Source organism: Sinohyriopsis cumingii, chromosome 15 (assembly GCF_028554795.1).
Source record: "Sinohyriopsis cumingii isolate HCF-2022 chromosome 15, ASM2855479v2, whole genome shotgun sequence".
NCBI lineage: Eukaryota > Metazoa > Mollusca > Bivalvia > Unionida > Unionidae > Sinohyriopsis > Sinohyriopsis cumingii.
Genome location: NC_142975.1, coordinates 139,568,545 through 139,593,667, shown reverse-complemented (window position 1 = coordinate 139,593,667; position 25,123 = coordinate 139,568,545). Strand labels below are relative to the sequence as shown.

General features: G+C 37.2%; 1 protein-coding gene across 1 annotated transcript in view; it reads right to left on the bottom strand.

The window, feature by feature from the left end:
- Positions 1–4,214: 4,214 nt before the first annotated feature.
- Positions 4,215–25,123, bottom strand: part of LOC149782902 (b(0,+)-type amino acid transporter 1-like) — a 46,821-nt gene continuing 25,912 nt past the window's right edge. The window contains exons 2-4 of the mRNA XM_089935183.1: positions 5,992–6,123; positions 5,157–5,258; positions 4,215–4,477 (exon numbers count right to left, since the gene is read on the bottom strand). Of these exons, the coding sequence (XP_089791309.1) occupies positions 4,215–4,477; positions 5,157–5,258; positions 5,992–6,123 (497 nt within the window). The remainder of the gene's footprint in view (positions 4,478–5,156; positions 5,259–5,991; positions 6,124–25,123) is intronic.

Genomic DNA, 25,123 nt, shown 5'->3' with positions numbered 1-25,123 from the left:
TTGGTGAGGGTATGGTTAATATCACCTTGGCGACCGTTACATCTGTTTATTACTTCGTGTTAGTATTTGGCAGTATCAATATATTCTTTGATAAGCGCATTCAACATACCAGAGTTTTTGATTACCCGATTTCGCTGATTTTAGCCTCAGAATAATATTATTGAATGTTCTCTCGTTGGACGTTTCAAATTTTCCATATTTGATATGCAGATGTCACAGGCTCGCCAGGATGATCGTCACTAACTTATTGGCAGGTAAACTCATCCAAATCCGCTTTGATGACAAACCTGCATAGTTCAACAATAGTGCCGAGTCTGGATGAGTTACGTTCGTAAAAGTTAATAACATATATTTCATATCTTAAGCCTACGTTCTACGTGACAACGTAAAATCAACAAGCCCTTGCGGTGCCGATGAACACTCAAGTGCACACAATGCTTCAATAACAAGATGTCCAAATAGTGGCCCGTACAGCCGAGTTTCGTAACGGTAGAGTTGAATAAAAAAAAGTGGTAGAATTCTTTTGACTGCCTCGGGTTAAATAATCAGAAACTTAAAATTGTGGTGCAAGCCCATACGAGTCAAAATGCAAAAGATGATTGGGTGTCACCGTGTATGTAACCCAGTCAGTCTCAGGTCTTGTTGTCAAATTCAGGTTAACGATACCGGTTTCTCATGCATTGGGAGTCATTGATGCAAGTTCATTCCACTGTAAAAGCACCAAGGAAAAGTGTGACCAACTTTACCATCATCAGTAAATCAATAATGGTTAATGGACGCGTTGCCTTTTGCGAGTTGTACCGGGTAGTCGAAGATCTTGGCCTGTGGGCTCACAATTGCCTTTTTAAAAGCCATTCCGGATGCTGTTCCGACTACCCTTAACACAGACGCCATTACAACCAAAGGAGCTGCAATAACTAACGACGCTCGAATGGTCGCAGTGAATGGAGATATTCCATCAGTGTTTTGTATTTGTGTCACCTCGGACTTGCATAACTTTTGCTTGGCTGCATTAAATTCAGTTAAAACAGCTGAATCGATTCGGCAGAAGACTGTCACAATTACGTATGAAATGTTTTCTGAACAACCGCCGTTAGACTCACTTGGAAACAACTTTATTAGGTATCTGTATGTACCAGGGTAGCCCGAAGGCAGAAAACTTAGTGCTGCTGACTCCGTATGGCTCATTGATGTACTTAAAATTTCAGACATGATCGATATTCAAGTACAACCTACACGTTATCATTTGGCTACTGCTGACCGCTCTGCGCTCCAACCACAAGCAGCAAAGCTTCCTACAAGAGCGTTTGTGCGAGAAGAATAATAAGCCATTCCATCGAATACAAAACTACCGCCAATCGCTTTCAATGCACTAATATATCAATGCGCCAGCGGACTTGCTAGGACGTCAATCGTACGTTGATTGACAATTGCGTTGTGTCCGTGCACATAAGTGGTGATTCCACCAGGAAATATTCAACACTTGGTGTTACGCGGCGACCATCTCACCTTGGTGCAACTAAACACGTTCATTCGGTGCTTGACCGTATCAGATTTGTTTTATGTGAGAACTTGCGTTGCTCTCGCGAGTAATCCACAGCTCTCTCATAGTTTGAAATCTTATGCAAGATGTTCCTGGAAAACTCCTTTTGCTTTCATGATTTTCTTACCGAATCCATCGATGGAACTGGAGGCTTCTACCACAATCTACCACATTTAATCACCCGGTCCCACATATTCTTCTATTAGTCTTTCATCTTTAAACTTGCCACAACTTTTTTTTGGTGTTGTTAAACAGTATATGATCTTTCGAAACTTCCGGTGTCAAACTTATTTCCTAAAATTGGTCCAGCCATGTCCAATTATATATCATCGGTTGTAAGGTGCATCAAAAGTGAGTCGTGTCAGTGTATACCGCCGTCTATTTAGCGTCAGCGACATAATATTTTCATGAACAATATCAAATGTTGTCACAAGTGAGTCTAACGGCGGTTGTTCAGAAAACATTTCATACGTAATTGTTGTCATTATCAAACATGACTTCTCATGTGTTTTCTCATAAGTTTGGCCAAGTCTAATTTGTTGTTTTTTAAGATTATTCCTAAGTCGATTAATTTATGAAGAGTTTCAGGATAAGTATTTGAAAACTCAAACAGCATCTTTTGGACATCTTTGTCAAACCCGTATGATGCATTTAAGAGAATTAGCGATTTAAACTTTTCTGAAGCATTATAAATATTACATTGCTAATAGTAGCAAAATCCCAGAATTGTGTATACTCATAATTCATTTTCTTCAAAATACTATAGACATCAATTTGTGAAGTTTTCGCCATTTATATAATATACACTACTATAATTGTTTAATATAATATATTCTCAAACTATCTGTACCAAATATATTATACTCATTATATTCTAACACAACGTATTGTATCGAAATAAAGCTACAGTCAATAGTCTCACACATGGAAAATATTCTCTCCGAAGCATATTCTTTTACAGAGAAAACAGTACGATCAATAATCACAGTGGTAGGCAGTATGTTGGCCCAGTATGGTAACTTTACATGAGACTCATCACGGTGTGTGTGTGTGTGTGTGTGTGTGTGTGTGTGTGTGTGTGTGTGTGTGCTCACTAAGGGTTTATGTATGCTTACTTAAATCATCCACTTGCTTGTAATTTAATGGTAAAGTCATGGGGTATAGAAGGCTTTAACATATAGTAGAAAGAGAAATCCAAAAGCCCCATAATAATACTACTGATGTATGATAACTACATGTCGGAAGCGAATAAGGATTTTAAAAGTGGTACTTAAAAGTCATCTGTGTTAACAAAGCATGTTTTAAAAAGTCACTCTTAGTTCCTTTATAGAACTAAAATAAAATAGCGGATGATTATTTATCACTGAAATGCATCGAGAAAGCCCCCCCCCCCCCGCCCCGCTAGGTAAATAAATACAGAAATCATAATTTTGTGTAGGATTTATCTAATATTAAGACATACCAGTGTTTATTATGCAATATGAACGATAGGTTTTGCGAAAAATCTAAAATGTGGAATTTAGACAGGCATGAAATGTACCCAATGCAATATTTTAAACATGTTTCTGCCTTTGGTTTGACAGTTTAATTAAAGAAAGAATATTCCATTATACCATTTTCTTTGTTGTTTTGCTCCTAAATATGTACGGAAATAATTGGAAGAAAAATACAAAGTACCGATAGGAATACTAATAGGACTTATTACGATTCTTTGGTCTTAAACAAGGTAGCAGAAAAGAGCGAAAACCATCTAGCTGTGAAAAATTGAACAAATAATTTATTTACCTAAAATAGAAAGTGAAAAATTAAAAATAACTTACGGCATGGTGAATAAAATCCTAAATAATTTTAACAGTATCGAGTATTCCAAACGAGTTCCAGTGATTTTCCGAAAAGTCCAATTGATTGTGCTGATATGTCAATATTCTCGATATCTTGCAATGATATAATCCAAATGTCTTTAAATGAATTAAAATAATTCCAAAAGAGCTACTAAAGCCTAAAGTCTGAGCACTTTGTAATTCCAACGAATAATTGAAACAAATAAATTAATTCACACAACTGAATTGAACACAACTATATGACTCCACTAAAACTAATGCCTATACTAGGAATAACTAATTTTCAGTTAAGTATAAAAAGTTGTATAAAAACTAAGACGCAGTTTCAGAAGCGGAATGTAGGTCGAATACTAATTTCGAAATCACTCTAACTTTTTCAACAAGGTTAGGTACTTTAGCAGCTAGCCAGTCATAAATTAAGTCAGTTTGGTTTTTCAAGAAAAACAAACTACCTGAATTCATCTCATCAACATGTTTTCTTATATCCTGAAACTATGTAATGTGTTTACTAAAACGCTCTCATCTTAAAATACAAACTCCTAACTATAACGAAAATTAGTATTTAACGTGTTATTACTTAGTGATCCCTACAATCTACAATAATGAAAATGAACAGATAGACATACATAACATACTCTTGTCGACTGCGCCATTATTTCTTTTGTATAAAAGCAAATTATAAAAATTCTAGAACATATTAGCATAGCATTATCAGAAAATAAAGTTAGAATATCGTGATTTGTGTAAAAATTCCCAGGTGTAAATAGCTCGCTAATGCATTTTGCTAGAGGCAGCTGGGAGAATGTAGGACTACACAAAGATAGTATATTTTACATTCTTACATTTCCTTTACCTATTATTGCAGCAGCTACTAGCTTGGTAGGGATAACAGCAGGCCCGCAGAAAGGAAAGAAAGTGCCCATATATTCGGCAAACGTCAGACAAATGATGGCTATAGAGGACGTCCGAATGACGATAACCGATGTCCAGGCGAACATAAAGGCGGGAATATCACCAAAAGCTGTCTTGATGTAAATATATTCACCACCTGATTTTCGTATCAACGTTCCGAGCTCAGCGTAACAAAGTGCACCTAAAATGTGAAAAAGACGCAAAGTTTGGCTACATCACTGCATATTTTAATCTTTTATAAAACTGTTCTTGTAAAGATTTCACTCAGCTCTACAATTTATATATAGCCATTTAAGTTAACTTTTATCTTTGCTTTAAAGATGATGCGTTCATTTTAAATTCAAATTTTATAGCGTGAAACTTTTGATAAAACTATGAATAATAATTTTGGGGATAAAATAGAAAGCATAAACTATAAGATTGATCTTTATGGTCACTGAATAACGACATCTTCTGTAACACATACACATGTATGTAGAAAATCTCATTCATTTCCAGTCAGTAAAAATCAGGTGGATAGTCTTGACACCGTGAACAAAATTTAATAAGTCCGTTTTAAAGAGTACAAGCAGACGGAGCAGTGTAACAGACTGATTTGCAAGTGACATTATTGGCGTGAACGTATCGGATTAAAAAGATAAACATTTATTCGAAAGCATATTACTGTTTAACCTCCGTAACTAAAACATTTTAATCACAACTCGCCACGCCAATGTCAGGAAACTCTGCTTAAATCAACTTCATGTAAAAAGTCTCTTCATTATTACTGACTGACATCAGGAGAAAAGGAAGGAAAATAAATGAAGGAAGAAAGTCGAAAGGTAGAAAGGAAGGAAGGAATTAAATTTAGGTCAACTTACCCATGAGGGCTAGAACACCGCTTACTGTCCATACAATCAAACTGAGTCCCACAGACCCTGTTTTCTCCAAGACTCCCTTCGGGGATATGAAGATCCCTGAACCTATATAATTTAATATTAAGAAATGCATTCAAAACGTATACTCACAACTTTTGAAAAAATAGAAAAAGAGACAGACGAATAAAATGTAAATTAAGCATTTCACCACTAAGATATGTGAAAACATGCTCGGACCTAAATAGCGAATCCATGATGTATTAATTTGTACCTCTCTGCCGTCCATGGTTTGATCCCCAGTCTCGATATTTGCAAAGATAAATGGTTTTTCATGCACATACGGTGATTTTTCAAGGGTTCTTTGCTGTCTGTGAATGAAAGTCTGCTCCACGGATAGAGGAGGAAAATATTTGAGATATTTCGGAAGACAGGATCATATCAGGCCTGTTTGAATTCTTAATTATTAAGTATAATAATATGGTTGGTGAAACGTTTGGATTGACTTGACGAGGTAACAGAAAGAGAGAGAGAAAGACTAGAATTTAGAATTTTTTAAATACAATTTCACTAGGAAATTAAACAGGCATGCAAAACAAACATACCATTAGAAATGTATTCCAATTTATGTCGCATGCAGAATACCTTACAGTAGTATAGATATATGATCTAGACTTGTACCCTTTAACCAATCAAGATGCACTATTTTTACCTTCACAATAACATTAATTTCACTGTGAGAGTTTTCAGAGAGAGAGAGAGAGAGAGAGAGAGAGAGAGAGAGAGAGAGACAGAGAGAGAGAGAGAGAGAGAGAGAGAGAGAGAGAGTTGTTAGATTTACCAATGACTGTCCCAACAATGATCGAAATCCCACCGATAAGCCCTACTGATTTCTCCATCTGAATCTTTTCCTGCACGATTGCAACTTCAGGGTCGCCATCTTGTTTTCTTTTGCGTGTAGAATTTGGACTGTCTGTTTTGATTCGACGGGAGAGAAAAAGAAAAGAAATGAAAAGTCTATCCATATGCGTTTTCTTCACTAATGAGAGTATAAATATAAATGAACTTTAATAATAATAATAATAATAATAATAATAATAATAATAATAATAATAATGATGATGATGATGATGATGATGATAATAATAACAACAACAATAACAATAATAACAATAATAACAATAATAATAATAATGATAATAATGATGATAATAATACTAATACTATTACTACTAATAATAACAACAACAATACTACTACTACTACTACTACTAATAATAATAATAATGACGACAACGGTAACAATGCAACAATAACAACTACTACTGCTACTACTACTAGTAATGATAGTAACAACATCATATAGACTGGGTTCCAATGGTAAGAAATTTTATGAAAACGGAAAGTACGGTGAAGACAAAATCAGCACACACAATTCCCGTTAAAAATGAGAAAAACAAATCGGCACAAGTTGATCACGGTGGCTCAAAGGTTAGGGTGACTGACTTGCAACTGAAACGGCTCAGGTTCGAATCTTACCATCAGATTAACTTGGGTTGGCTGACGTGGTGTGTCGTTAGGCATGGTTCTTTACTCATTTTTTTCCGTAAAGATTGCGACAGAGAAATCTACCTGTTTTGCTCACTTTACATTTCCTATCTCAGTCTGGTTATCTCAAACCTGTCGTCTCCGTCATGGCGTCCTCGCGCTAGGAACTACAAAAAACCCTTGCTGTTGTCTGCTTTGCCTGACGGAATTGTTTAAAATTTCAACAACAAAAACAGCAACAACAGATACATGACGAAAGAAATTAACTCAAAATAACTTAAAGTCTCTCTATCTTTGATAACACCATACAAAACATTTTCATTTTCACACACACACACACACACACACACACACACACACACACACACACACACACGCACGCACGCACGCACAGACACGCACACACACACACACACACATACACACACGTCGAGCTATTTGACAGAGATCCAGAAAAACAGGCAATACACATTACTGGCCACACATAACCAAAATCTCTCAAGTGTTACTGCAAAGCTGGCAAAAACCAGAAATGTGTTATGTCAAACCAGTTTCTTCTAACTATTTCGAACACCCACAATCAGTCCACATGCTATTCCACAAACAGATTTCCATGGAACGTATCACTATTGATAGCAAAACTTGTCATATTTCCAGGGCAGAAAATATAAATTTCCAAGAAAATCATGAATTAGAAATTTCCTGATGTCGCTACACACTTCGTTAGAACTGTACCCAGTGGGCATATTGTACTGCACAGTATCGTACCTTTGCATACCATGGTACGTTTTCCCAATTAGAACTTATGAAAGTTAAAACTTAACCGGATAAAATATATGAATTAGTCTATTTATTGTCGATTTCATATGAGATCCATCGATTAAATGTGATAAAACAGTAATAATATCAAATGATTTTACTTTTCTATTTTCTCATACGTAGAACTTGCGTACTTAGGATCGACAGGTCACCCACTGCTCTAATTAACACATTCGTCTTAATCATTACGCACCCCCCCCCCCCCCAAGCTAGTAGCTCTAACACTCATTGCACAATACTGCTAACACATAACAATTATAGCTTTTTCAAGATTTTTTTCCCTTTTTCTAAGAGCGGCATATACAGCTAGATTCTACTTGGATAATTATTCAGATTTTCATGATAGAGTACAAAACCTGATGACCTTTATACGGAATGAGAAGAAATAATAGTACCAGATGGATACTGTGTTTTGAATCTGCTAACTAAATTGCAAGGATGCAAGCTATTTTAATTTAGTTGGAAAAAATTGGATGAGAAAAATAATCTGTGTCGGTATTTCTACCAAGACAAGCTAATCTCAGTCGCAGGTTACATTATTTGACTCGCCACGAGCCTCGTGGGGAGACATATAATATCACCCCACGACTGGGATTTTCTTGTCTGGGTCCAAACCCAAACAGTTTCTGTTAGTCTCGGCATCATATTACCTACTATTGTCTCTCATTGTTTTCTATATTGGTTCAAGTTAAATTCATTCTTCACTCGTCTTATAAACGCATGCTCGTATTTTTATGTTAACCAACGCTCAGCTGTTGTAACTAAAAGACACTTTAGTTATAAAAGCAACAAACGATTCCTTGATATCTCAAAATGTCGTGGTGGATTTTCCCAAATAAACTATATAATGGAGAAAAAGCACAACCACCCTCTCCATGCAACTGCCCTAGTATATAATAGATACACAAACTCAGGTTGATAGAATGCATATATTAAGATCTGTGATGTTTATATTTATTATCTTCAGCAATATCTATAAGAAAAGATGAGAGGTTGTCGTTTTCTTGTTAGTTGATCCTGGAACTATCGAAAAATAAGTTTCTGATTCAAGAAAAAGAATCTTCACATATGTATGAGCTAAAACATATTACTGCCGGATACAGAGATCATCGATTAGACCAATTACTCTAAACAACGGGAACCACGTGCATTTGCATTATAGGGAAGAAATCTATACTCTTATAGTGTCATCATGTACTAAACGGGCTCTGTACGTTTTATGCACTTGATTCTGCTGGACAACAAAATTGGACTGGTAGACAATGCTGGTTAAAGATATACACACCATGTCATTTTTATGACACTTGATATTTGACAGAACGTTAAGAGTTCTACCAGGAGTGATATTGTAACTTAAGTATAGTTGATAAATTATAGACACTTACTTGATATGTCCCACTTATCGCTTAAAGGCCATATATGATTTATTACTGGATAAACACATTAGTGGTTAAAACGATCTTTTGTTTCAATGTAGCAGTGCTTTGAATTCATAGGTAGGACACATTTTCGAGGAAACTACTTGACTAATTATTACTTTTACATTATATTAATTTTTCGGTATTTTCATTCATCCATTCAGCGAATCATTTATCTATCTGTATATTTTTTCAATTTGAATGATCTTCGCTGGGTGCAGCAGACAACGTAATATATTGTACACGTACACAAAAGTCCACACCGCTTATAAGGACAACAACCCTTTCAGACTGCAATCACATATATGACTAAGTAGTGAACATATTGAGAGGACCGGTCAATATAACCTATCGACGACTCCACCCACAAAATCCATGCTGACCAGTGAAATCAATCACTTGGCACGTATACAGATAATGATGTTATTGGTGTTATGAAAATTATCACGGTTTCATTTCCTAGAATGCAAATTATCGGCAATATTTTTATATAATTGAAGCATAACATTAGCAATTGTCATGGACGCGAGCTATTTAAATTGTTTCCGATTTTTTAACTCATGGATAAACTGATCGACGAATTGCTGGATTTTAAAAAAGTAGCAAGGGTATATAACAAATTATCCATCCTCAAATATATCAGTATACACGGCAGGTGACATGTTTACTAATGAGTTGACATGATGCTTCTCAATAAGGTACAAACTGTACTGACATGGTGTGTAAATTGTTGACGTGTTCACTTAATCTTTTAAAAAATCATTTCGGTAAGTACACACTTATCCCATTACTTTCGTTAACTCGGTATTATTTAAAAATAAGCTGAAATGCCTAATGGAAGGAAAATTAACAGAAAAGGCAAGGTAGTATTCTTATGACAAAAATGAGATAGGAAATTATGAAATTAAAACTCGGTATATATATATATATATATATATATATATATATATATATATATATATATATATATATATATATATATATATATATATATATATATATATAAATAAATAAAAGCGTGAAGGTGTCAATTCTATTCCTGGAAGCTAGGCGACAGGTTTTCATATGGCTATGAATTAGTTAATAGTCACAGATAGCCAGCTACAATACTGGTCAGCAGGCCGTTGTTGGTTTAATCTGTTGAGCTCTGACTGACCGGTACTTTTGAATCTTATTTTTAAATACATGAAATAATTTCAAATAAATTGAAATTCAAGTTTTGTCAGTATGGACACTACTTTAGTACAGTCTCCTATTCTACCGAACCGATCGTGCTGTTAGAACTTTACTAGTTCAGAAAATGATAAACATACTTACTACAATCGCGGTATTGAAAAACTATCATAAAAATCCACGAACGATATAAAAGATACCAATGTTGTTGAGATAACGCATTCAGGGAGATCTAGCTTATTTTTTTGTTTGTTCTTTTTTTTTTAAATTTCGTCAATCAGCTCATAGTGTATAGCTTTTCCTAATCTGCATAGAATTCCGGTTAACAATTATCACTCATCGTACTAATCCATTAGATTCAATTACAGTAGCCTTAAACTCTACTGAATGTCACTCTGCCACCCATGCATGTACGGTCAACTCGGATTAAGAAATAGCACTCATTATGACCGATTTATAGATTTGTCCATAAGGTGGTTATACTATTTCTGACGCATGTTTCAATCAAGTTTGAGTATTATTGTATACTAAGCTATTGACATCTCTGACAGTGTATGTATATATGTATGTATGTATGCATCCATGCATGCATGCATGCATGGATTGCATTGTTATTTATATTTAATTTACATTGTTTGATAGTTAATTTTTTAACATTTTTAAAAAAAATTTCATTATATGCTGTTGGTGGCGTGATATTGTAATGTTTGACTTGACCTTGTCCAAAATAAAATTGATTTTTTTACCTGGCCTGAATAATTGATTTTGGAGTTTTAGTAAACATATTTATCTCAATCTGATTTTTGAACTGTGGAAAATCCCTATGACTCGTCGGGTCTACTGTTGTGAGCTATACATTTTCTGTTATAATTTTAGTAACAGACTGCTAATTATAACGAAGATATTATATTGTAAATATTATGAACCTTGCAGGGTTGATAGTAAGGTTATTCCGAAGAACGTAATTGTTTCACACGGTAGCAATGGTATGTAAATACGGGAACCAGTGTGGAAATAGGTGAAGTTAAAATAGAGTATACACTGTATTTGGGTTTGGCTGGGCAGGATTGGTTGATAATGTCAGATAGATTGTAGTAAAGTGAATCTTTTGATAGCTTATCATAGCTGTAACTGCAAAAATAGAGACATTGTTTTATTGTTGAATTTCAGTCCTTTAACGAACTCCTTACTGATAGTATCACCCGGCTCTTTGCTGCGGAATTGAAAGCACGTGTTTCAAACACACGTAGGTCTAGAAAATGCCGCGGCTGATTCTGTTTTCCCTACACGGAGGCTATCATCCAGGATGCATCTATATTGATAAATATAGGTTTGATCATGAGCACTCATAAATTCAAAGTTATTGAATTTTTGATACCATGTTGTTCGCATATGTTTACTACGGCAACTGATTTAGTACCGTGAGTCCTATAGGTTCTGGGTTTGACGGTCTGCATGACAAGGAGGCCCTGAAAGACCCTTAAGCTGGCAGGTAGGAGCGGACCACATGAGGCCATTCCTTCGCCGTTGGAGGTGATTTGTGGGCACGGAGACAAACCTTTCGGATCATTTTATTTCAATGTCACTATCTGGGAATTAAAACTACTGCACGAGTTAAAATCATATCCCATCATACCTGTTAATGAACCACATATCATATATGTTTGTTTATAAATTACATACGTTGATCATATCGTGTTGATATATCCAACCTGAACCATGCTTGATTATAATTCCATATATTAATCATATTTGCTGATAGTTCAATACGTTGATCATATATGTTGATTTACTAGCTCATTTGTGGTTAGTTATTGAAATTCGATTAATTATCTTATGCCCATTGTTGAATTTTGTAAGAATCATTTTGTTATATTCATTGATGGACTTCGGGCGCACAAGTAAAGTGTCAGATTAATTGATCATTCATATGAGTTATAAGTAAACACAGCATTTACATAATTATGTTTGGTGTTTTAACGTGGATAATGAAGTTTTATATACTTCATTTAAAACTTAGGAGATTTACGACTGTTCTGTCTTTGACTAAATATTCAAAGAGAGTGAGAAACAACAAGCTTTATAAAATTCAACAAACAATTTATTTCCATATGATATAAAAAGTAAAAAAGAGGAACTTACGGTATTGCGAATTCAATCCAAAATAATACTAGAATTGTAGACACAATTAATACTAATTAACTTTCCGAATAAACTTTAGTAGAAATCCAAATTAAATCCAACGCTTTAGGTATTGCTGTGTCCGTAGTTGCCTGTATCGTGATGTAGTACTAAAACACTTTTGCTGAATCACTATCATATAATTCCAGGTTGGCATTCACCATTAACCCCAGTGAATGGTTTATTTTCATAAGCAATATTTTTATTCAGAGAACAATCACTTGGGTCAATTAATTTGAAGAAAAAAATTCCGTCCCAAATTAATTACTGGACACAGTAATACAGCTGATTCTGCCTCATTTTAAAGCAAGAATGAATACTTTTTCTAGTAACAAGATTATATAATCTTCCATCTGACCTCAGGTCACAATTAACATTTTCTAAAAAATACGTAATGGAAAATAGACTTCCAGAATGTTCATAATGTTTACAAGATAAAATCCTGGTTATAATTAGGAGTCTGTTACTAAAATATAATGTAAAATGTGTAGTAAACAACAGGAAGACCCGGCAACTCATAAAGAATATCCAAAATTCAAGACTCAGATTAAGATAAACATGTTTACTAGAAAACCAAAATCAATAATTCTAGCCAGGTAGATAATGAAATTGATTTTGGACAAGGTCAAGTCCAACATACATTATTACACCACTAATAGCATATAATGAAAAATAAATAAACAAATTAACAAACAGTGTATATGAAATGTAAATAACGGGAGCACCTGAAAAAAACTTCATTATTTGGTAAGGATATTTGAAGAGATTTTAATTTTATGCTTTGTGTTACACATATGGCTTGCATTAAACTTACTGGTTTTGAATAATCTTTTAAAAAAATTCAAACCGTGATGGAAGCGGTATAATAGTACACGTTTTCAATAAATTACAATCACTAGCAAATGATTTGAATTTGGACTGTCTTGACAATGAAAATTTCTTCTTAGAGATTCCATTAGTCTCGTACAAAGTAATGGTAGAGGTATGTTATCGACAAAAAACTTCAATTTTTCTAATTTCTGGAAAGATTTGAAACTTTGATATCATAGGAAACACGTACAAACATATTATTATTATTATTATTATTATTGGAGACTACAACATTGATTTACTCAGACCTTTTGTTTTAGCTAAATTAAATTCTGTTATGACAAGATATAGTTCACACATATTATCACAGGAGATAGTATAAACATGTTAGGACAAGATATAGTCTGCGTGATACCAAACACTACACGAATTACCTCTACTACCTAAACATTACTTGGTCCATTCCTTGTAAATGATGGTACAACTATACTTCACACTGACATTTAAAAATGAGAATATAGTCACCACTATGCTCCTTATCTAGCAATCAGTGTTGGTTTGAATTTCAAAGCGGCATATACTCACTGTGTCCGGATTTACAGCAATGCTTATTTAAACAAATTCAAGGCTCTGATAGCAGGAACGAAACTGGGAATATCTATTGCAAACTCAAAGCGATTTTGATGATGCAACTGAAATATTCATCGCCAAATTATTAGAGTTCCAAACTTTGTCTATTCCTTCCAAAACCGTAACAATTATCCCAACTGATAAGCTGAGGTTTGATGTTCAGTTAAGAATAATAAGCAAAGAGGGTCAGAGCACACAAAATTGTCATCAACCATGGTAGGCCAGAAAATTGCAATAAACAAACAGATCTGGAATAAAGTAAATACCATGACAGACAGAATGCTCTATGAGGACAATCTTGACGAGCATCTTTCAGATTCTTAGAAAAATAACCAAACAAAGTTTGGAAAATTACAAATCATTTTTGAAAGACAAAGCCCTTCATCGTTTAGCCCACCACTCAGTGTTACAAGTAATGATATTATTTTCCTTTACAATTAAAAAGAAAAGGCCAACAACTTTTAGCTTTGATTTTAAGTGCTAGTGATATTAATGTTTCTCTACCAAATTTTCCAAAATATGTTTTGAAATCCCGAATGCAAATACAGTCTCTAAAAAAGAAAATATTATTAAATGCATTCCAGTCAATGGACCTACGGGAATAGATTGCGTAAGTCGCAGAATGTACAAGACGTTAGCCAAACGACAGGAGCACCACTGAAAATTCTTTTCAAACTGTATTTGGAAGAAATGAAAATTTCCAGATAGCTTGAAACAGGCGCATATTCTTCCCACAATGCAAAGATGATTTACATGAAGTTTCCAATTAGAAGTCTATTTATCTACTTCGCTGGTTCACAAGTAAGTTTTAAAGATGTATATTTTTTATTTTCATTAAATATTTTTTTAAGTATCAGTCTGGATTCCTTTACCGTGATTCCATTGTTTTCCAACTTATTATATTGTATGATTGTAGAGCGAAGGTGGAACAGTACACGATGCTATCTGTATTTGTTGTACAAAATAAGTTAGTGTCATATTTGGAATCTGTTATTCTTGTTTTATTAAGGGAGGACAAAAGATAACATGATGTGAAGCAGCAGAGGGGGCGAACAGACCGAAACTATTTTTACAATAAACCCCTCCAGGAAACTATTCCTCGATAGAGGGCTTATTTCGACGAAATAAACCCTTCTATTCAGAATACAGGACAAAAAAAAATGTCCCCGATCCCTCGAAGAGTTTTCGCGGGGAAATTAAATCGTGGACAAATAAATAATGGCAAATATTGGAGAAGCATTCACAACTAGATTGGCACGACAACGACTAGCCGCGATTAAAAAATTTATTCCTGTCCGTGATTCCGTCAGAGAAAAATTAAAAGCAAGACAAGAAGCGCAAGTTGAGTTTGCAACATCTGCGGAGGAATTATTTAAGCCTATTACAGCAGCTACTGGTGAAGTTAAAACTGCAATTGTAGGAAAACCTGATCCTGCTGACCCTGCAAAATCAAAACGAGGGTTACTTCAAGCAATAGAAGAACTTAAACAGCAACAGGCAGATGAAGGTGCTGTAGTTGATCCAGGTGCCGCCGGAGTAGTGACAGTTGCTAAGGAAACATTTATTAATAAATTTACCGAAGATGGTATTACTGAGATAAAAAATATTCCGCTTACTAACGTGGATGAACTTAAGGAGTTTTCTGCTTGGATTGTCTTAAATTATCCTAACCGGCAAGATTTTCTAAAACCAGGAGCTGCCTCGGGTATGACTCAGGATGAGTGGCGGGATTATGTTTACAAAGTAAACCGAGACATTCCTCGAATATCTAGCACTGATGATACCTATAATTTTATAAAAACTGGCGTAATTGGGGTTAAAAAGGAACTAAGAGACCAACGAATGAAGACAAAGGAAAGGGAAAGGCAGGCAAAAATACAGGAAATGGAAATGAAAAGGCAGGAAAGGGAGGAAGAAAAGAAGAAAAAAATACAGGAAAAGGAAATGAAAAAACAGTCGAGACTACAGGAGAAGAAACCACCAGCTCTAAAAATAGACCCCGCAATAACACTGCCTGATCCAGTGCCTGAAATTTCATCACCTGAACAAATGGGGGCTAGCGCTCCTGATGATGATTTTACCACTCCTGTTTTGTCCATCCCCCCAAATATATCAGAAAAAAGAAAAAAATTAGAGAGGGAACTAGCCAATTTAAATGATATATTAAGAGAATTAAACGATGAAATAGAAGAACAAAAAACATTGAAGGGTACTTCTGCTAAAATGGTTTTATCAGATAAAATAGCTCAGAAAAATGATGTAATTTCTGATATTGAAAGGGTACAAAAGGAAATAAGGAAAATAGGAAAAGGTTACACTGGTCGCGGATATAACAACCACATCTGTCCTGACAATATCGTCAATGACGTATCACGGCTAGAAGTTCTCATCGGAGGAAAACGTGCCGGAAACAACTCTCCGGAAATTATAAACGAGGCCGCAAATATCTGTCAGAGACTATTTCAGCGTGGCATCATGGATATCGGCGTTTACCGGGGACTCATTGATGAACTCGCAGACGGTTACCACAGCGACTAGCAAATTTAGTTAGAGAAACAATAATTAAATAAAATGATCGTGCACAATTCTCAACCCGGACACGCTCGTGTGTTACAAGTCCGCGTAGTGAACTCGCGATTACCAGTCTACAGAGCAACCTACGGAGATGGTCTCGGTGATACAATTACTGGTTTGTTTTCAAGAATAGCCCCTAAGGCATTACCGATTGCAAAACAATTGTCGATGAAAGCTATTGATGTTATCAAGGATAAAGCCCTTGGATCTGTTGGTGATCTCGCCGGGAAAGCATTCGCGTCAATCAAGGATAGACTATCACGGTTAACTCGTAGATTAAAAAAACCACCACCGGTGAAACTGGCCAGTACTGAACTTATGCCCGCGGACGTCAGTAAAGTAATAAATCAGGCTGCCAATCAAAAACTTGCAGAGCTTGTAACCCAAACACCCGAACAAATAAATACAAGTCTGATATCAGGAAGCGGATTTCGTTTTAGAAGGCAATAATTTTATATAAAATGTTTAAACGTATATCTGATCCAGCGTTCGACATGGATGCACCAATACTCAAAGACGAATCCGTGCGCGATTATCAGTATTATTCTTACGAAGCAAGAAATCCTAATCAGCGAGGACGAATTGAATTACAAGTTCAGGACACAAGTAGATATTTCTTGCCCGCTGAAGCATTTCTTGAAGTCACGGGGGAACTTGTAACAGATGTTCCTATTGATACACCATACGACGCTAATATTCAAGTTGGGTTTGTTAATAACGGTATCATGGCACTATTTAGAAGTGCCTCATACAGCATTGACGGGAGAGAAATTGAAACAATTCAGGATAATGTTGACGTTGCCACAACAATCGTCGGATTAGCACGATACTCAGATGATTACACCAGATCGGCTGGTCCGACTATGATGTTTGCTAAGGATAATTATGATGAACCAGATGGTAGACCTAGCATTATTAGACAACCATACAACCGTGCTGCTCCTGCTGTTCTTAATAATGATGTTGAAGATTTAGTATTTTCCAACCCTAATTATAATTTAGGATTTAAGACACGTCAATTAATGTTGGGGGATGTAAGGAGGAGATTCTCATGCGCAATTCCACTGTCTCACATCTTTGGGTTCTGTAGAAATGTCAGAAAGGTTATTTTTGGAGCTAAGCACACAGTTGTATTTGTGCGAAAAGGTGACGACAACGACGCTATCTGGCGAGACGATGATCCCGCTGTCGCTGCCGGTAAAGTAATATTATCAAAGCTTGCGTTGTGGATGCCAGTGATGTCCCCATCGATCACTGAGGAGCAACGGTTACTCTCTTTTATGGACACAGGCGGTAAATCACTGATATCATGGTTAACAACAACAACAGATTCTATTCAAGGTGCTGGTGTTGGACAATTCACGTGGCATATCTCATCACAGCAGGGTGTGTCAGCACCGCGACATATTTTCATAACACTTCAAGCTAACGCACGAGTAAATAATCAAACCCGATCGCATATGATATTTGATAAACTCGCTGTTTCTGAGGTTTCGCTGCGAATAAACGGGCATCAAGAACCATCTGAGGACATACTGATAGATTATACAAACAATCAGGTCGCGCGTGCGTATCATCGTTTGATGACATTTATGGGACGTGATCAAAATATTGATACCGGGTTGCAGATATCACAACTGGATTTTACAACGCTGTATCCGATTTATTACTTTTCGCTGGAACATTTGGATCTAACAAAACAATCTGTCGTTGATATACACTTCAGGGCTAACGTGGGCGAGTTTCCCGCTGGTGGTTTCAGAGCTGTCGCGGTTATACTCTCCGATAAAGCAATGCTGCTTGAAGGTGTTGGCGGACGAATGAGAGTTATTGACGCTCCAATCGAGAATATGTAACGCAATTAAAATCAAACTTAGGATATAATGTCATACAGTCATGTTAATGTCACCTTGACTTCCGGTCAAACAAAGAAATTGCAATCGAAACACGCAAGCACGTGCGGGACATCAATAACGTTAAAACGAGATCAACTTGGTAGTGGTCCAAACAAATTGTCATTGACGGCCACTCAGCTTAAACATTTTAATAAGGCGTTAACAGCAAAAACTGGTGTCAGACTTGATTTCTCTGCTGCAGCTATCAAGGACATGACTAAAACCGGTGGAATATTTCCCCTCATCCCAATACTAGCTGCTGCAATTCCAGGATTACTCGGCGCAGCGGCAAAAGCTGCAGCGTTAGGTGCAGTTGGAACCGCAGCTGGAATGGCACTAAAAAAGGCAACGGGAAAAGGATACAAGAAAAAAAAGGGGAGATCCACTCGCGGATCAGGGCTAAGACTACCAGGAACTCCACCATCATGGTATCCAAAAAAATTCTAACGCCGTTGAGCAATTTTGATTTACTCGATGCTGTTAAAAAATTGCGTATAAAACATTTCAGAGGAGTATTTATGCGAGATCAATTACCGACGCGGCCGAATAATCCAGAAACTGGCATTATCAATCTCGACAACAAAGATGGTCCGGGAACTCACTGGGTTGCTTACGCGATCGATCCACGTGGAATTATCTATTTTGATTCGTACGGTTTAGCACCGCCAGTTGAGTTTCTCAAGTATGTCCGCGGAGTGCCTCGCACTCTCAACAGCAGATTTTCTAAGAAATCCAAAGGATTTTCAATTCCAGTGTGGCAGTCGACGCTACCAACACAAACATTAGTTGATCCGCCCATTTGTGGAAACGAGGTTTTAAATGTTCTTGATGCAATCTCAAGAAATCCAGCAACGTCTCCGCATCGAGTAGTGTATGAATATACCGCATCGAGAAACGCTAGCGTTTCCAATGCTTAGCATTTCTGGAAGTCCCTGGAAATCTCCGATTTCTGAGGACTTCTCACGCATTTGAAAAACAGCAATAAGAATAATGGTGGATATTTACGGAAGACCTTTCACAAGAAAAGTCAAACCTGGCACAGATGTTGATCTCTCAAAATATGCGACCCGAGATGAAGTCGATAATCTTTTGAATCTAGCTGGAGTTGACCCAGATGAAGTTGCTGTTTTTCAGGACAAGCAAGGAAAACTAAAAACTAGCAACATCAAGTGGAATGATTTAATCCGTAATGTTCGTACAGCTATCCCTGGTAACTTTCCCGTTTTTACTGACCGTGGTAGCATCAAGGACTCGAACATATCAATCGCAAGCATCAAAGACAGTATTGATAAAGGTGTTGATAAATGTGTGAAAAAAGCCGGTGACACGATGACAGGCGAACTCAGCATGAATGGAAACAAAATAACCGTACTCAGAGATCCAGCCTCGAACGACGATGCAGCAAACAAACAATACGTCGACGCGCAGTACAAACTCGTTGTTGACCTAGTCAGCGACAAAGTAACAAAATCCGGCGACGTAATGACCGGCGGACTTGACATGAGCGGCAACAAAATAACCGCGTTAGCAAATCCCGAATCCGACCAGGATGCGTCAAACAAACAATACGTGGACATCGTCAACGGTAAACTAAATACGCTGCGTGCAGAGTATGATGTTCACGTGGGCGCGTTTACAAGACTTCGAAGAAACTTCTCAAAAACTGATGAGGCCGTGGATAAGTTCTTTGGGGATCCTCCAGTCGTCGACACGAAACTTTCTGAAATCATACCAAATCTTACTAATAACGCCAACGATATCAATAAGATTAATACCCGGTTAGGTGTAGTCAGAACGGAAAAAAGTTTTTCAGATCAGGTTCAGATAATAGAAAATAACATTAACACGATCAAACAAACACAGCAGAATATAGTATCGGGTATTCCTGAGATCGTTAACAAAACCAGTTTGATTAAAGTCCCCACTGGAGTTACTTCCGGGCATATCACCAACATCGTATTCACGGTATCATCGGGATTCGCAACATGGTCACGACAAAATAACAACACTATCAAATATACAGCAACAGCCACCGGTGTTTACAGGTTGTCTGTGTTTTCAGCCGCTAAATTTGAAATCTTCACAACATATCCCTGGAGACATTCCACCGATAAATATTCCGGGGTTTGCACTGTAATACTAAACAGCGGAACCGAGGAAACATTTATGCTTGAAGCCGCCGACGATACTTTAACAGCAACATCTTACTGGTTTTGTTTGGAATTCGTCGCTGCAACGCCTCAATTGGTTACCGCGTAATTGAAAATCGCCAGCGATTTTTAAATAATATGTCAACGTTGAAATCTGAAACATTTCCAGATGCTCAACAATATCGATATAATCAAGTCCGTGAGTGGCAATCTGAGTTAAAAACTGTCATCGAAGTAACCAGTCAAAAAGTAAAAAAATACAAGCGACGCATAACAGTGTTAGACGTTATGGTTTATTCAGTATCCGCCGTTGTTGCATCCGCGGGAGTAATACTATCAGCGGTCACTCCAGTGACTGCAGTAGTCGCTGCCACGATCTCTGTTTCCGCTGCTACAGCAACAGCAGGAGTTTTCGGCATCATAGCAAAAAAAATATCCTCGTGTGCTAACACAAAATTACACGATTACACGACAAAATTAAATACAGCCACGACCGCATATCAGAAATTATCATCGCTGATATCATCATCGTTAGACGCGCAATCCAGCGACGCCACGTCGATATCAGATTCTGAATTCAAACTAATGTCAGATGTGTACAATGACTATTTGAAAACTAAACAAATAAATAATGTCACTGATGGCAACGCCACAGGAACTGCTTCAGCAAATAGTCACAAACACAACGCCGGTAAAAACAACGATGATCTCAGTGTCCTCGACGACACCAGAATTCAGCATTAATTTTCGAACTCCAATTGCCGTGAACGAAATCGCGTTGTCGAAGCTCAGTGCGTATCACAGCTGGCCTAATGTCAGAGCGGCATCATTTTCCGGTCAGCAGCCAAATAATTCGTTTGTGTTTTCGTGGAAAACCAAAGCCGACTCTGACGAATTCGACTGGGATACAATTACGCTACCCACTGGGAGTTATCAGATCGAAGAAATCAACACGGAGATACAACGCCAAATAAAACGAATCACCGGCAAGGAAGCCAAAATATCTATAGCCGCGCACGAACCAACGCTGTCTGCGGTCATTGAAATCTCAACACCGGGATACGCCGTGGATATTTACAACAGCTCAATCCGAACAGTATTAGGATGGCCACAACAACGACCCGACCCGGGTATAGTTATTGCTCGTCCTGAAAAATCAGATTTTATGTCCACGCGAGAAGAACAACATGGACTCGTTGATAATGTTTATTTAATTGTTGCACGTGCAGTACAAAGACGCGTAGAAATTTATAAACCAGACCACAAACATAAATTCTGGGCATTTTCTGCCCCCCATGAAGGAAGGGATTCCAACTTTCTTCTTTTCACATTTACAAACGTGACTGGGTTTTTTAACCAGATCAAAACCGATCACAGCACGTATTTGCAGTTATTACAAAAACTTTTTCATGATTATATTTCCAACATGACAAACCCGGAAATCACACGTAGAATTCGCGGCGATATTATTATCATTGTTGAGCAGCTAAACAAAATTGTATCCGCGATGGAAATTATAAACTTGAAAATAATTCAGGCGGTGCAGAATTATGAAGATCCTGTTTTCGGTGGACAACATGGACAGCAACTCCGAGCAGCATTTGCAGCTCATTATGGTATTTCCGTGGAGGATATTCCAGATTTTAAATTTCCCGGATATAACGCACCTGCGCTACGAAAATCAGTCCAGGATCTCATCGAGGAATCTTTCGAAGATATTTCTGCCACGTACGCGCGAATAAAACCACCGCCGGTTATTCTCAAGCACGACAACAGTACAGCATCCGATGGCAGACACGTATCTCCGGGGATCGTAAATATCACAGATGTGATCGCGGTTAATCTTGTATGTGACGTCATTGACGGCAGTTACAGCGCATCAGATACTACGACGGCCCAACAGGGGTTTATCCTGTATACGTTCACACCAAGAGACCCCCCTGGTTTTCTGATTGTGCAAGAACCAATCAATGTGGTCTATCTGCGGTGTAATAATCCGTGGTTGTCAACGATAAATTTTAAACTCGTCGACCAACGGGGGGGGGGTTGTTGGACCTGCGTGGCGAGACTGTGAGTATAAACCTGCTGGTGAAATCCTAATGGATTTTCGTCTTAAGACTTCTCATTTAAAAAAATTGCAGTTGTGTATAATGCGCGAGTATATCCATGTCCGAGTTCGCATACATGACAAACAAATTCTCAACGCGGCAGTAAAAACCGCATTTGATTTCCCGGAACAGTATTCGGATGTCGAAATAGTCGTTGACGACCACGGCAACGAAGACTTCTTGTTGACACGGCCGCAACAGGAACAGTTACAGAAGTATCACACGATCACAGTTTTTTGTGACCAAGAACACATCATGAACTATTCTCATTCGTGTATTGATGCTGAAACACTCAAGCAAATCTTAAAAATCTAAGGACTTCCTGAGAAATGCTTGCATATTTCCAGAAACGCTAGCGTTTCCATAGTAGAATTTCAAAGACAAAAAAAAAATAATACTTTTTTTTTACCCTTGTAAACTCACAATGGTGTTTCTGCGGAAATGTGAAACATTTCTCACGCTAGCGTTTTTACGTTAGACTTCCAGGGAAGTCTCTGACTTCTCAGAAATGCTTAATGTATCCAGAAGTCCTTGCATTTCTGGAAATGCTTGCATTTCAGAGCAATCGGAGATTGCCGCGTCTGAATTCTTTATTTGATTTTTTAGCAGTCGTACTCGGGAATTAATTAATTTTCGAGTCTCATACTCGTGTGATAGTGTGCGACGAATACTTTCAACTGCACGCGTCAGTGGAATAAATTCGGATATTTGTTCATTGGTGATCTCGGCAAGTGATCTATAAATGCAATTTTGCAGCATTTTAATGAACCTATATCAGGAAGGAAGAGTATTCTTCTTCGTTGATAGCTCATTCAAGGATTCAAAATCCGACATAATTGTTTCAGGGTCTGTTAAAATATTAAAACCTCGATGTTTCAATTTTTGAATTTCATCAATTACGATTCTTATGTTTTCGTAATTCATATTATTATACCTTTTTTTTTATCTAATATGGAAAAATGTAAACATTTTACACGTGTGAAATCAGAGATTTTTGAAATCAGAGATTTTTGAAATCAGAGATTTTCAATGTAGTTTTTGCATATCCGAGTTATCGTCAATGATAAGAGGGATATAACAAAATGTGATTTTTTGATTTAATTTTTTGGACAATGCTGTTTTGTGGATCCCAGCTGCGACATACCGTACAGCAGATCGACAAATATCGAAATACCTACCAGCGGCGCACATTGACTGGAATACAATTTCTTCACCTGTAATTGTGTTTGTGGATTTGATAGCTCTTCTTGCAACTGTTTTACAACGCCCTGTGTTACCCAGTAGGCAGTTCTTGCTCTGGGTGACCATGCGAAGATTGTCTACGGAGTTATCAAGGGTGTTACCGTTAATGTGATCAATGACAAACCCGGTCGGGATCACTCCATGGAAACATTCATAGACAAAACGATGACATGAATAGCCCTTTCTGTATACAGTAAATTGACGATAACCAACATTAGTTGTAAAACCAACTGGTTGTCTTCGCTTGCAGTGTCGTACTATGCCATCGCGTGATGCTTCATAATTTTTAATAGTTGGATGTGCAACAAATTCTTGTTCGGGAACAAATTCTTGTTCGGGGACGAATTTTTGATGCATTATATTACAGGCAAATTATTTGTCTAATTCATAATTTGTCTGAAAACTTATTTATGTAATCACGCTCCGAGAACGTGTTCGAGGCTGGATTTTTTTTATCGTAATAACGTTTTAGTTCTCGATAGCGTTTTCCCCCACACGCTGAACATAATTGCGTTTTTCCTCGTACTCCAATGCCGCATCTGATACACGGTATCGGTCCTAGACTCCCACCGCGGACCTGTTGAGCATGTTGTCCACAGTATTCGTGTCTGCATGGTTTGCTACACGGCGCTGATGAATTTAGTTTAATCCACTTGCATTGGTGCATATAATATATTTGTCTATTTAAATACTTGTCTTAATTATAATAATGAGTTTTGAAAGACTATCCAGAATAAAACCTGGAAATCTCCAATTTCCCCGAGGTCGATTCGATCTTGACCGGTTAACCGGTGATGTACGACGACGAGAACTCGCAGCGGTAATTGGTGTTATCAAGAACGCCAAAGAAGAGTTTCGTCGTGATGGTGCCGCACATGTGTGGTCTTCGTATAAAATCATTTCTGAAAATGCCATCATTGATGGTACCATCAACGATACAATCGCGTCGAACATAATTGGGTATCTCGATGATAAAAAATATTTCATTCAGATAAAATTTATCGTTGGCGTCGACGACACGGAAACAGGTGAAACAACGTGGATTATCAGAGACAAACTAGACCCTATTCTTGATGCCCGACGGGGAAAAACCGTCGTCGTAACCAAAGACTCAAACCCGGGAGTACTTGTTGGGATTGATATACCATATTATGCCAGAGCGTATCCTGTGACCGCAGTCATTTATGGAATTTATCCGATGAAGAAACCACGCGTTGATAAACTCGCCCCGATGAAGATGTCAGAGTCATTGATAAAATCCACAGGGTTGAATTGTGTAGCCGAGCGAGTAATGGAACATTTTAAAAATGCCGCGCGAGGAAACGGCCTAACACCGCTAAGACAGACTAAAATAGCAGCGTGGGCGGCAAAAGTAGTGGATGAAGGAGCGTCAATAAATGATGTTGCCGAGCTCGAACGATTACT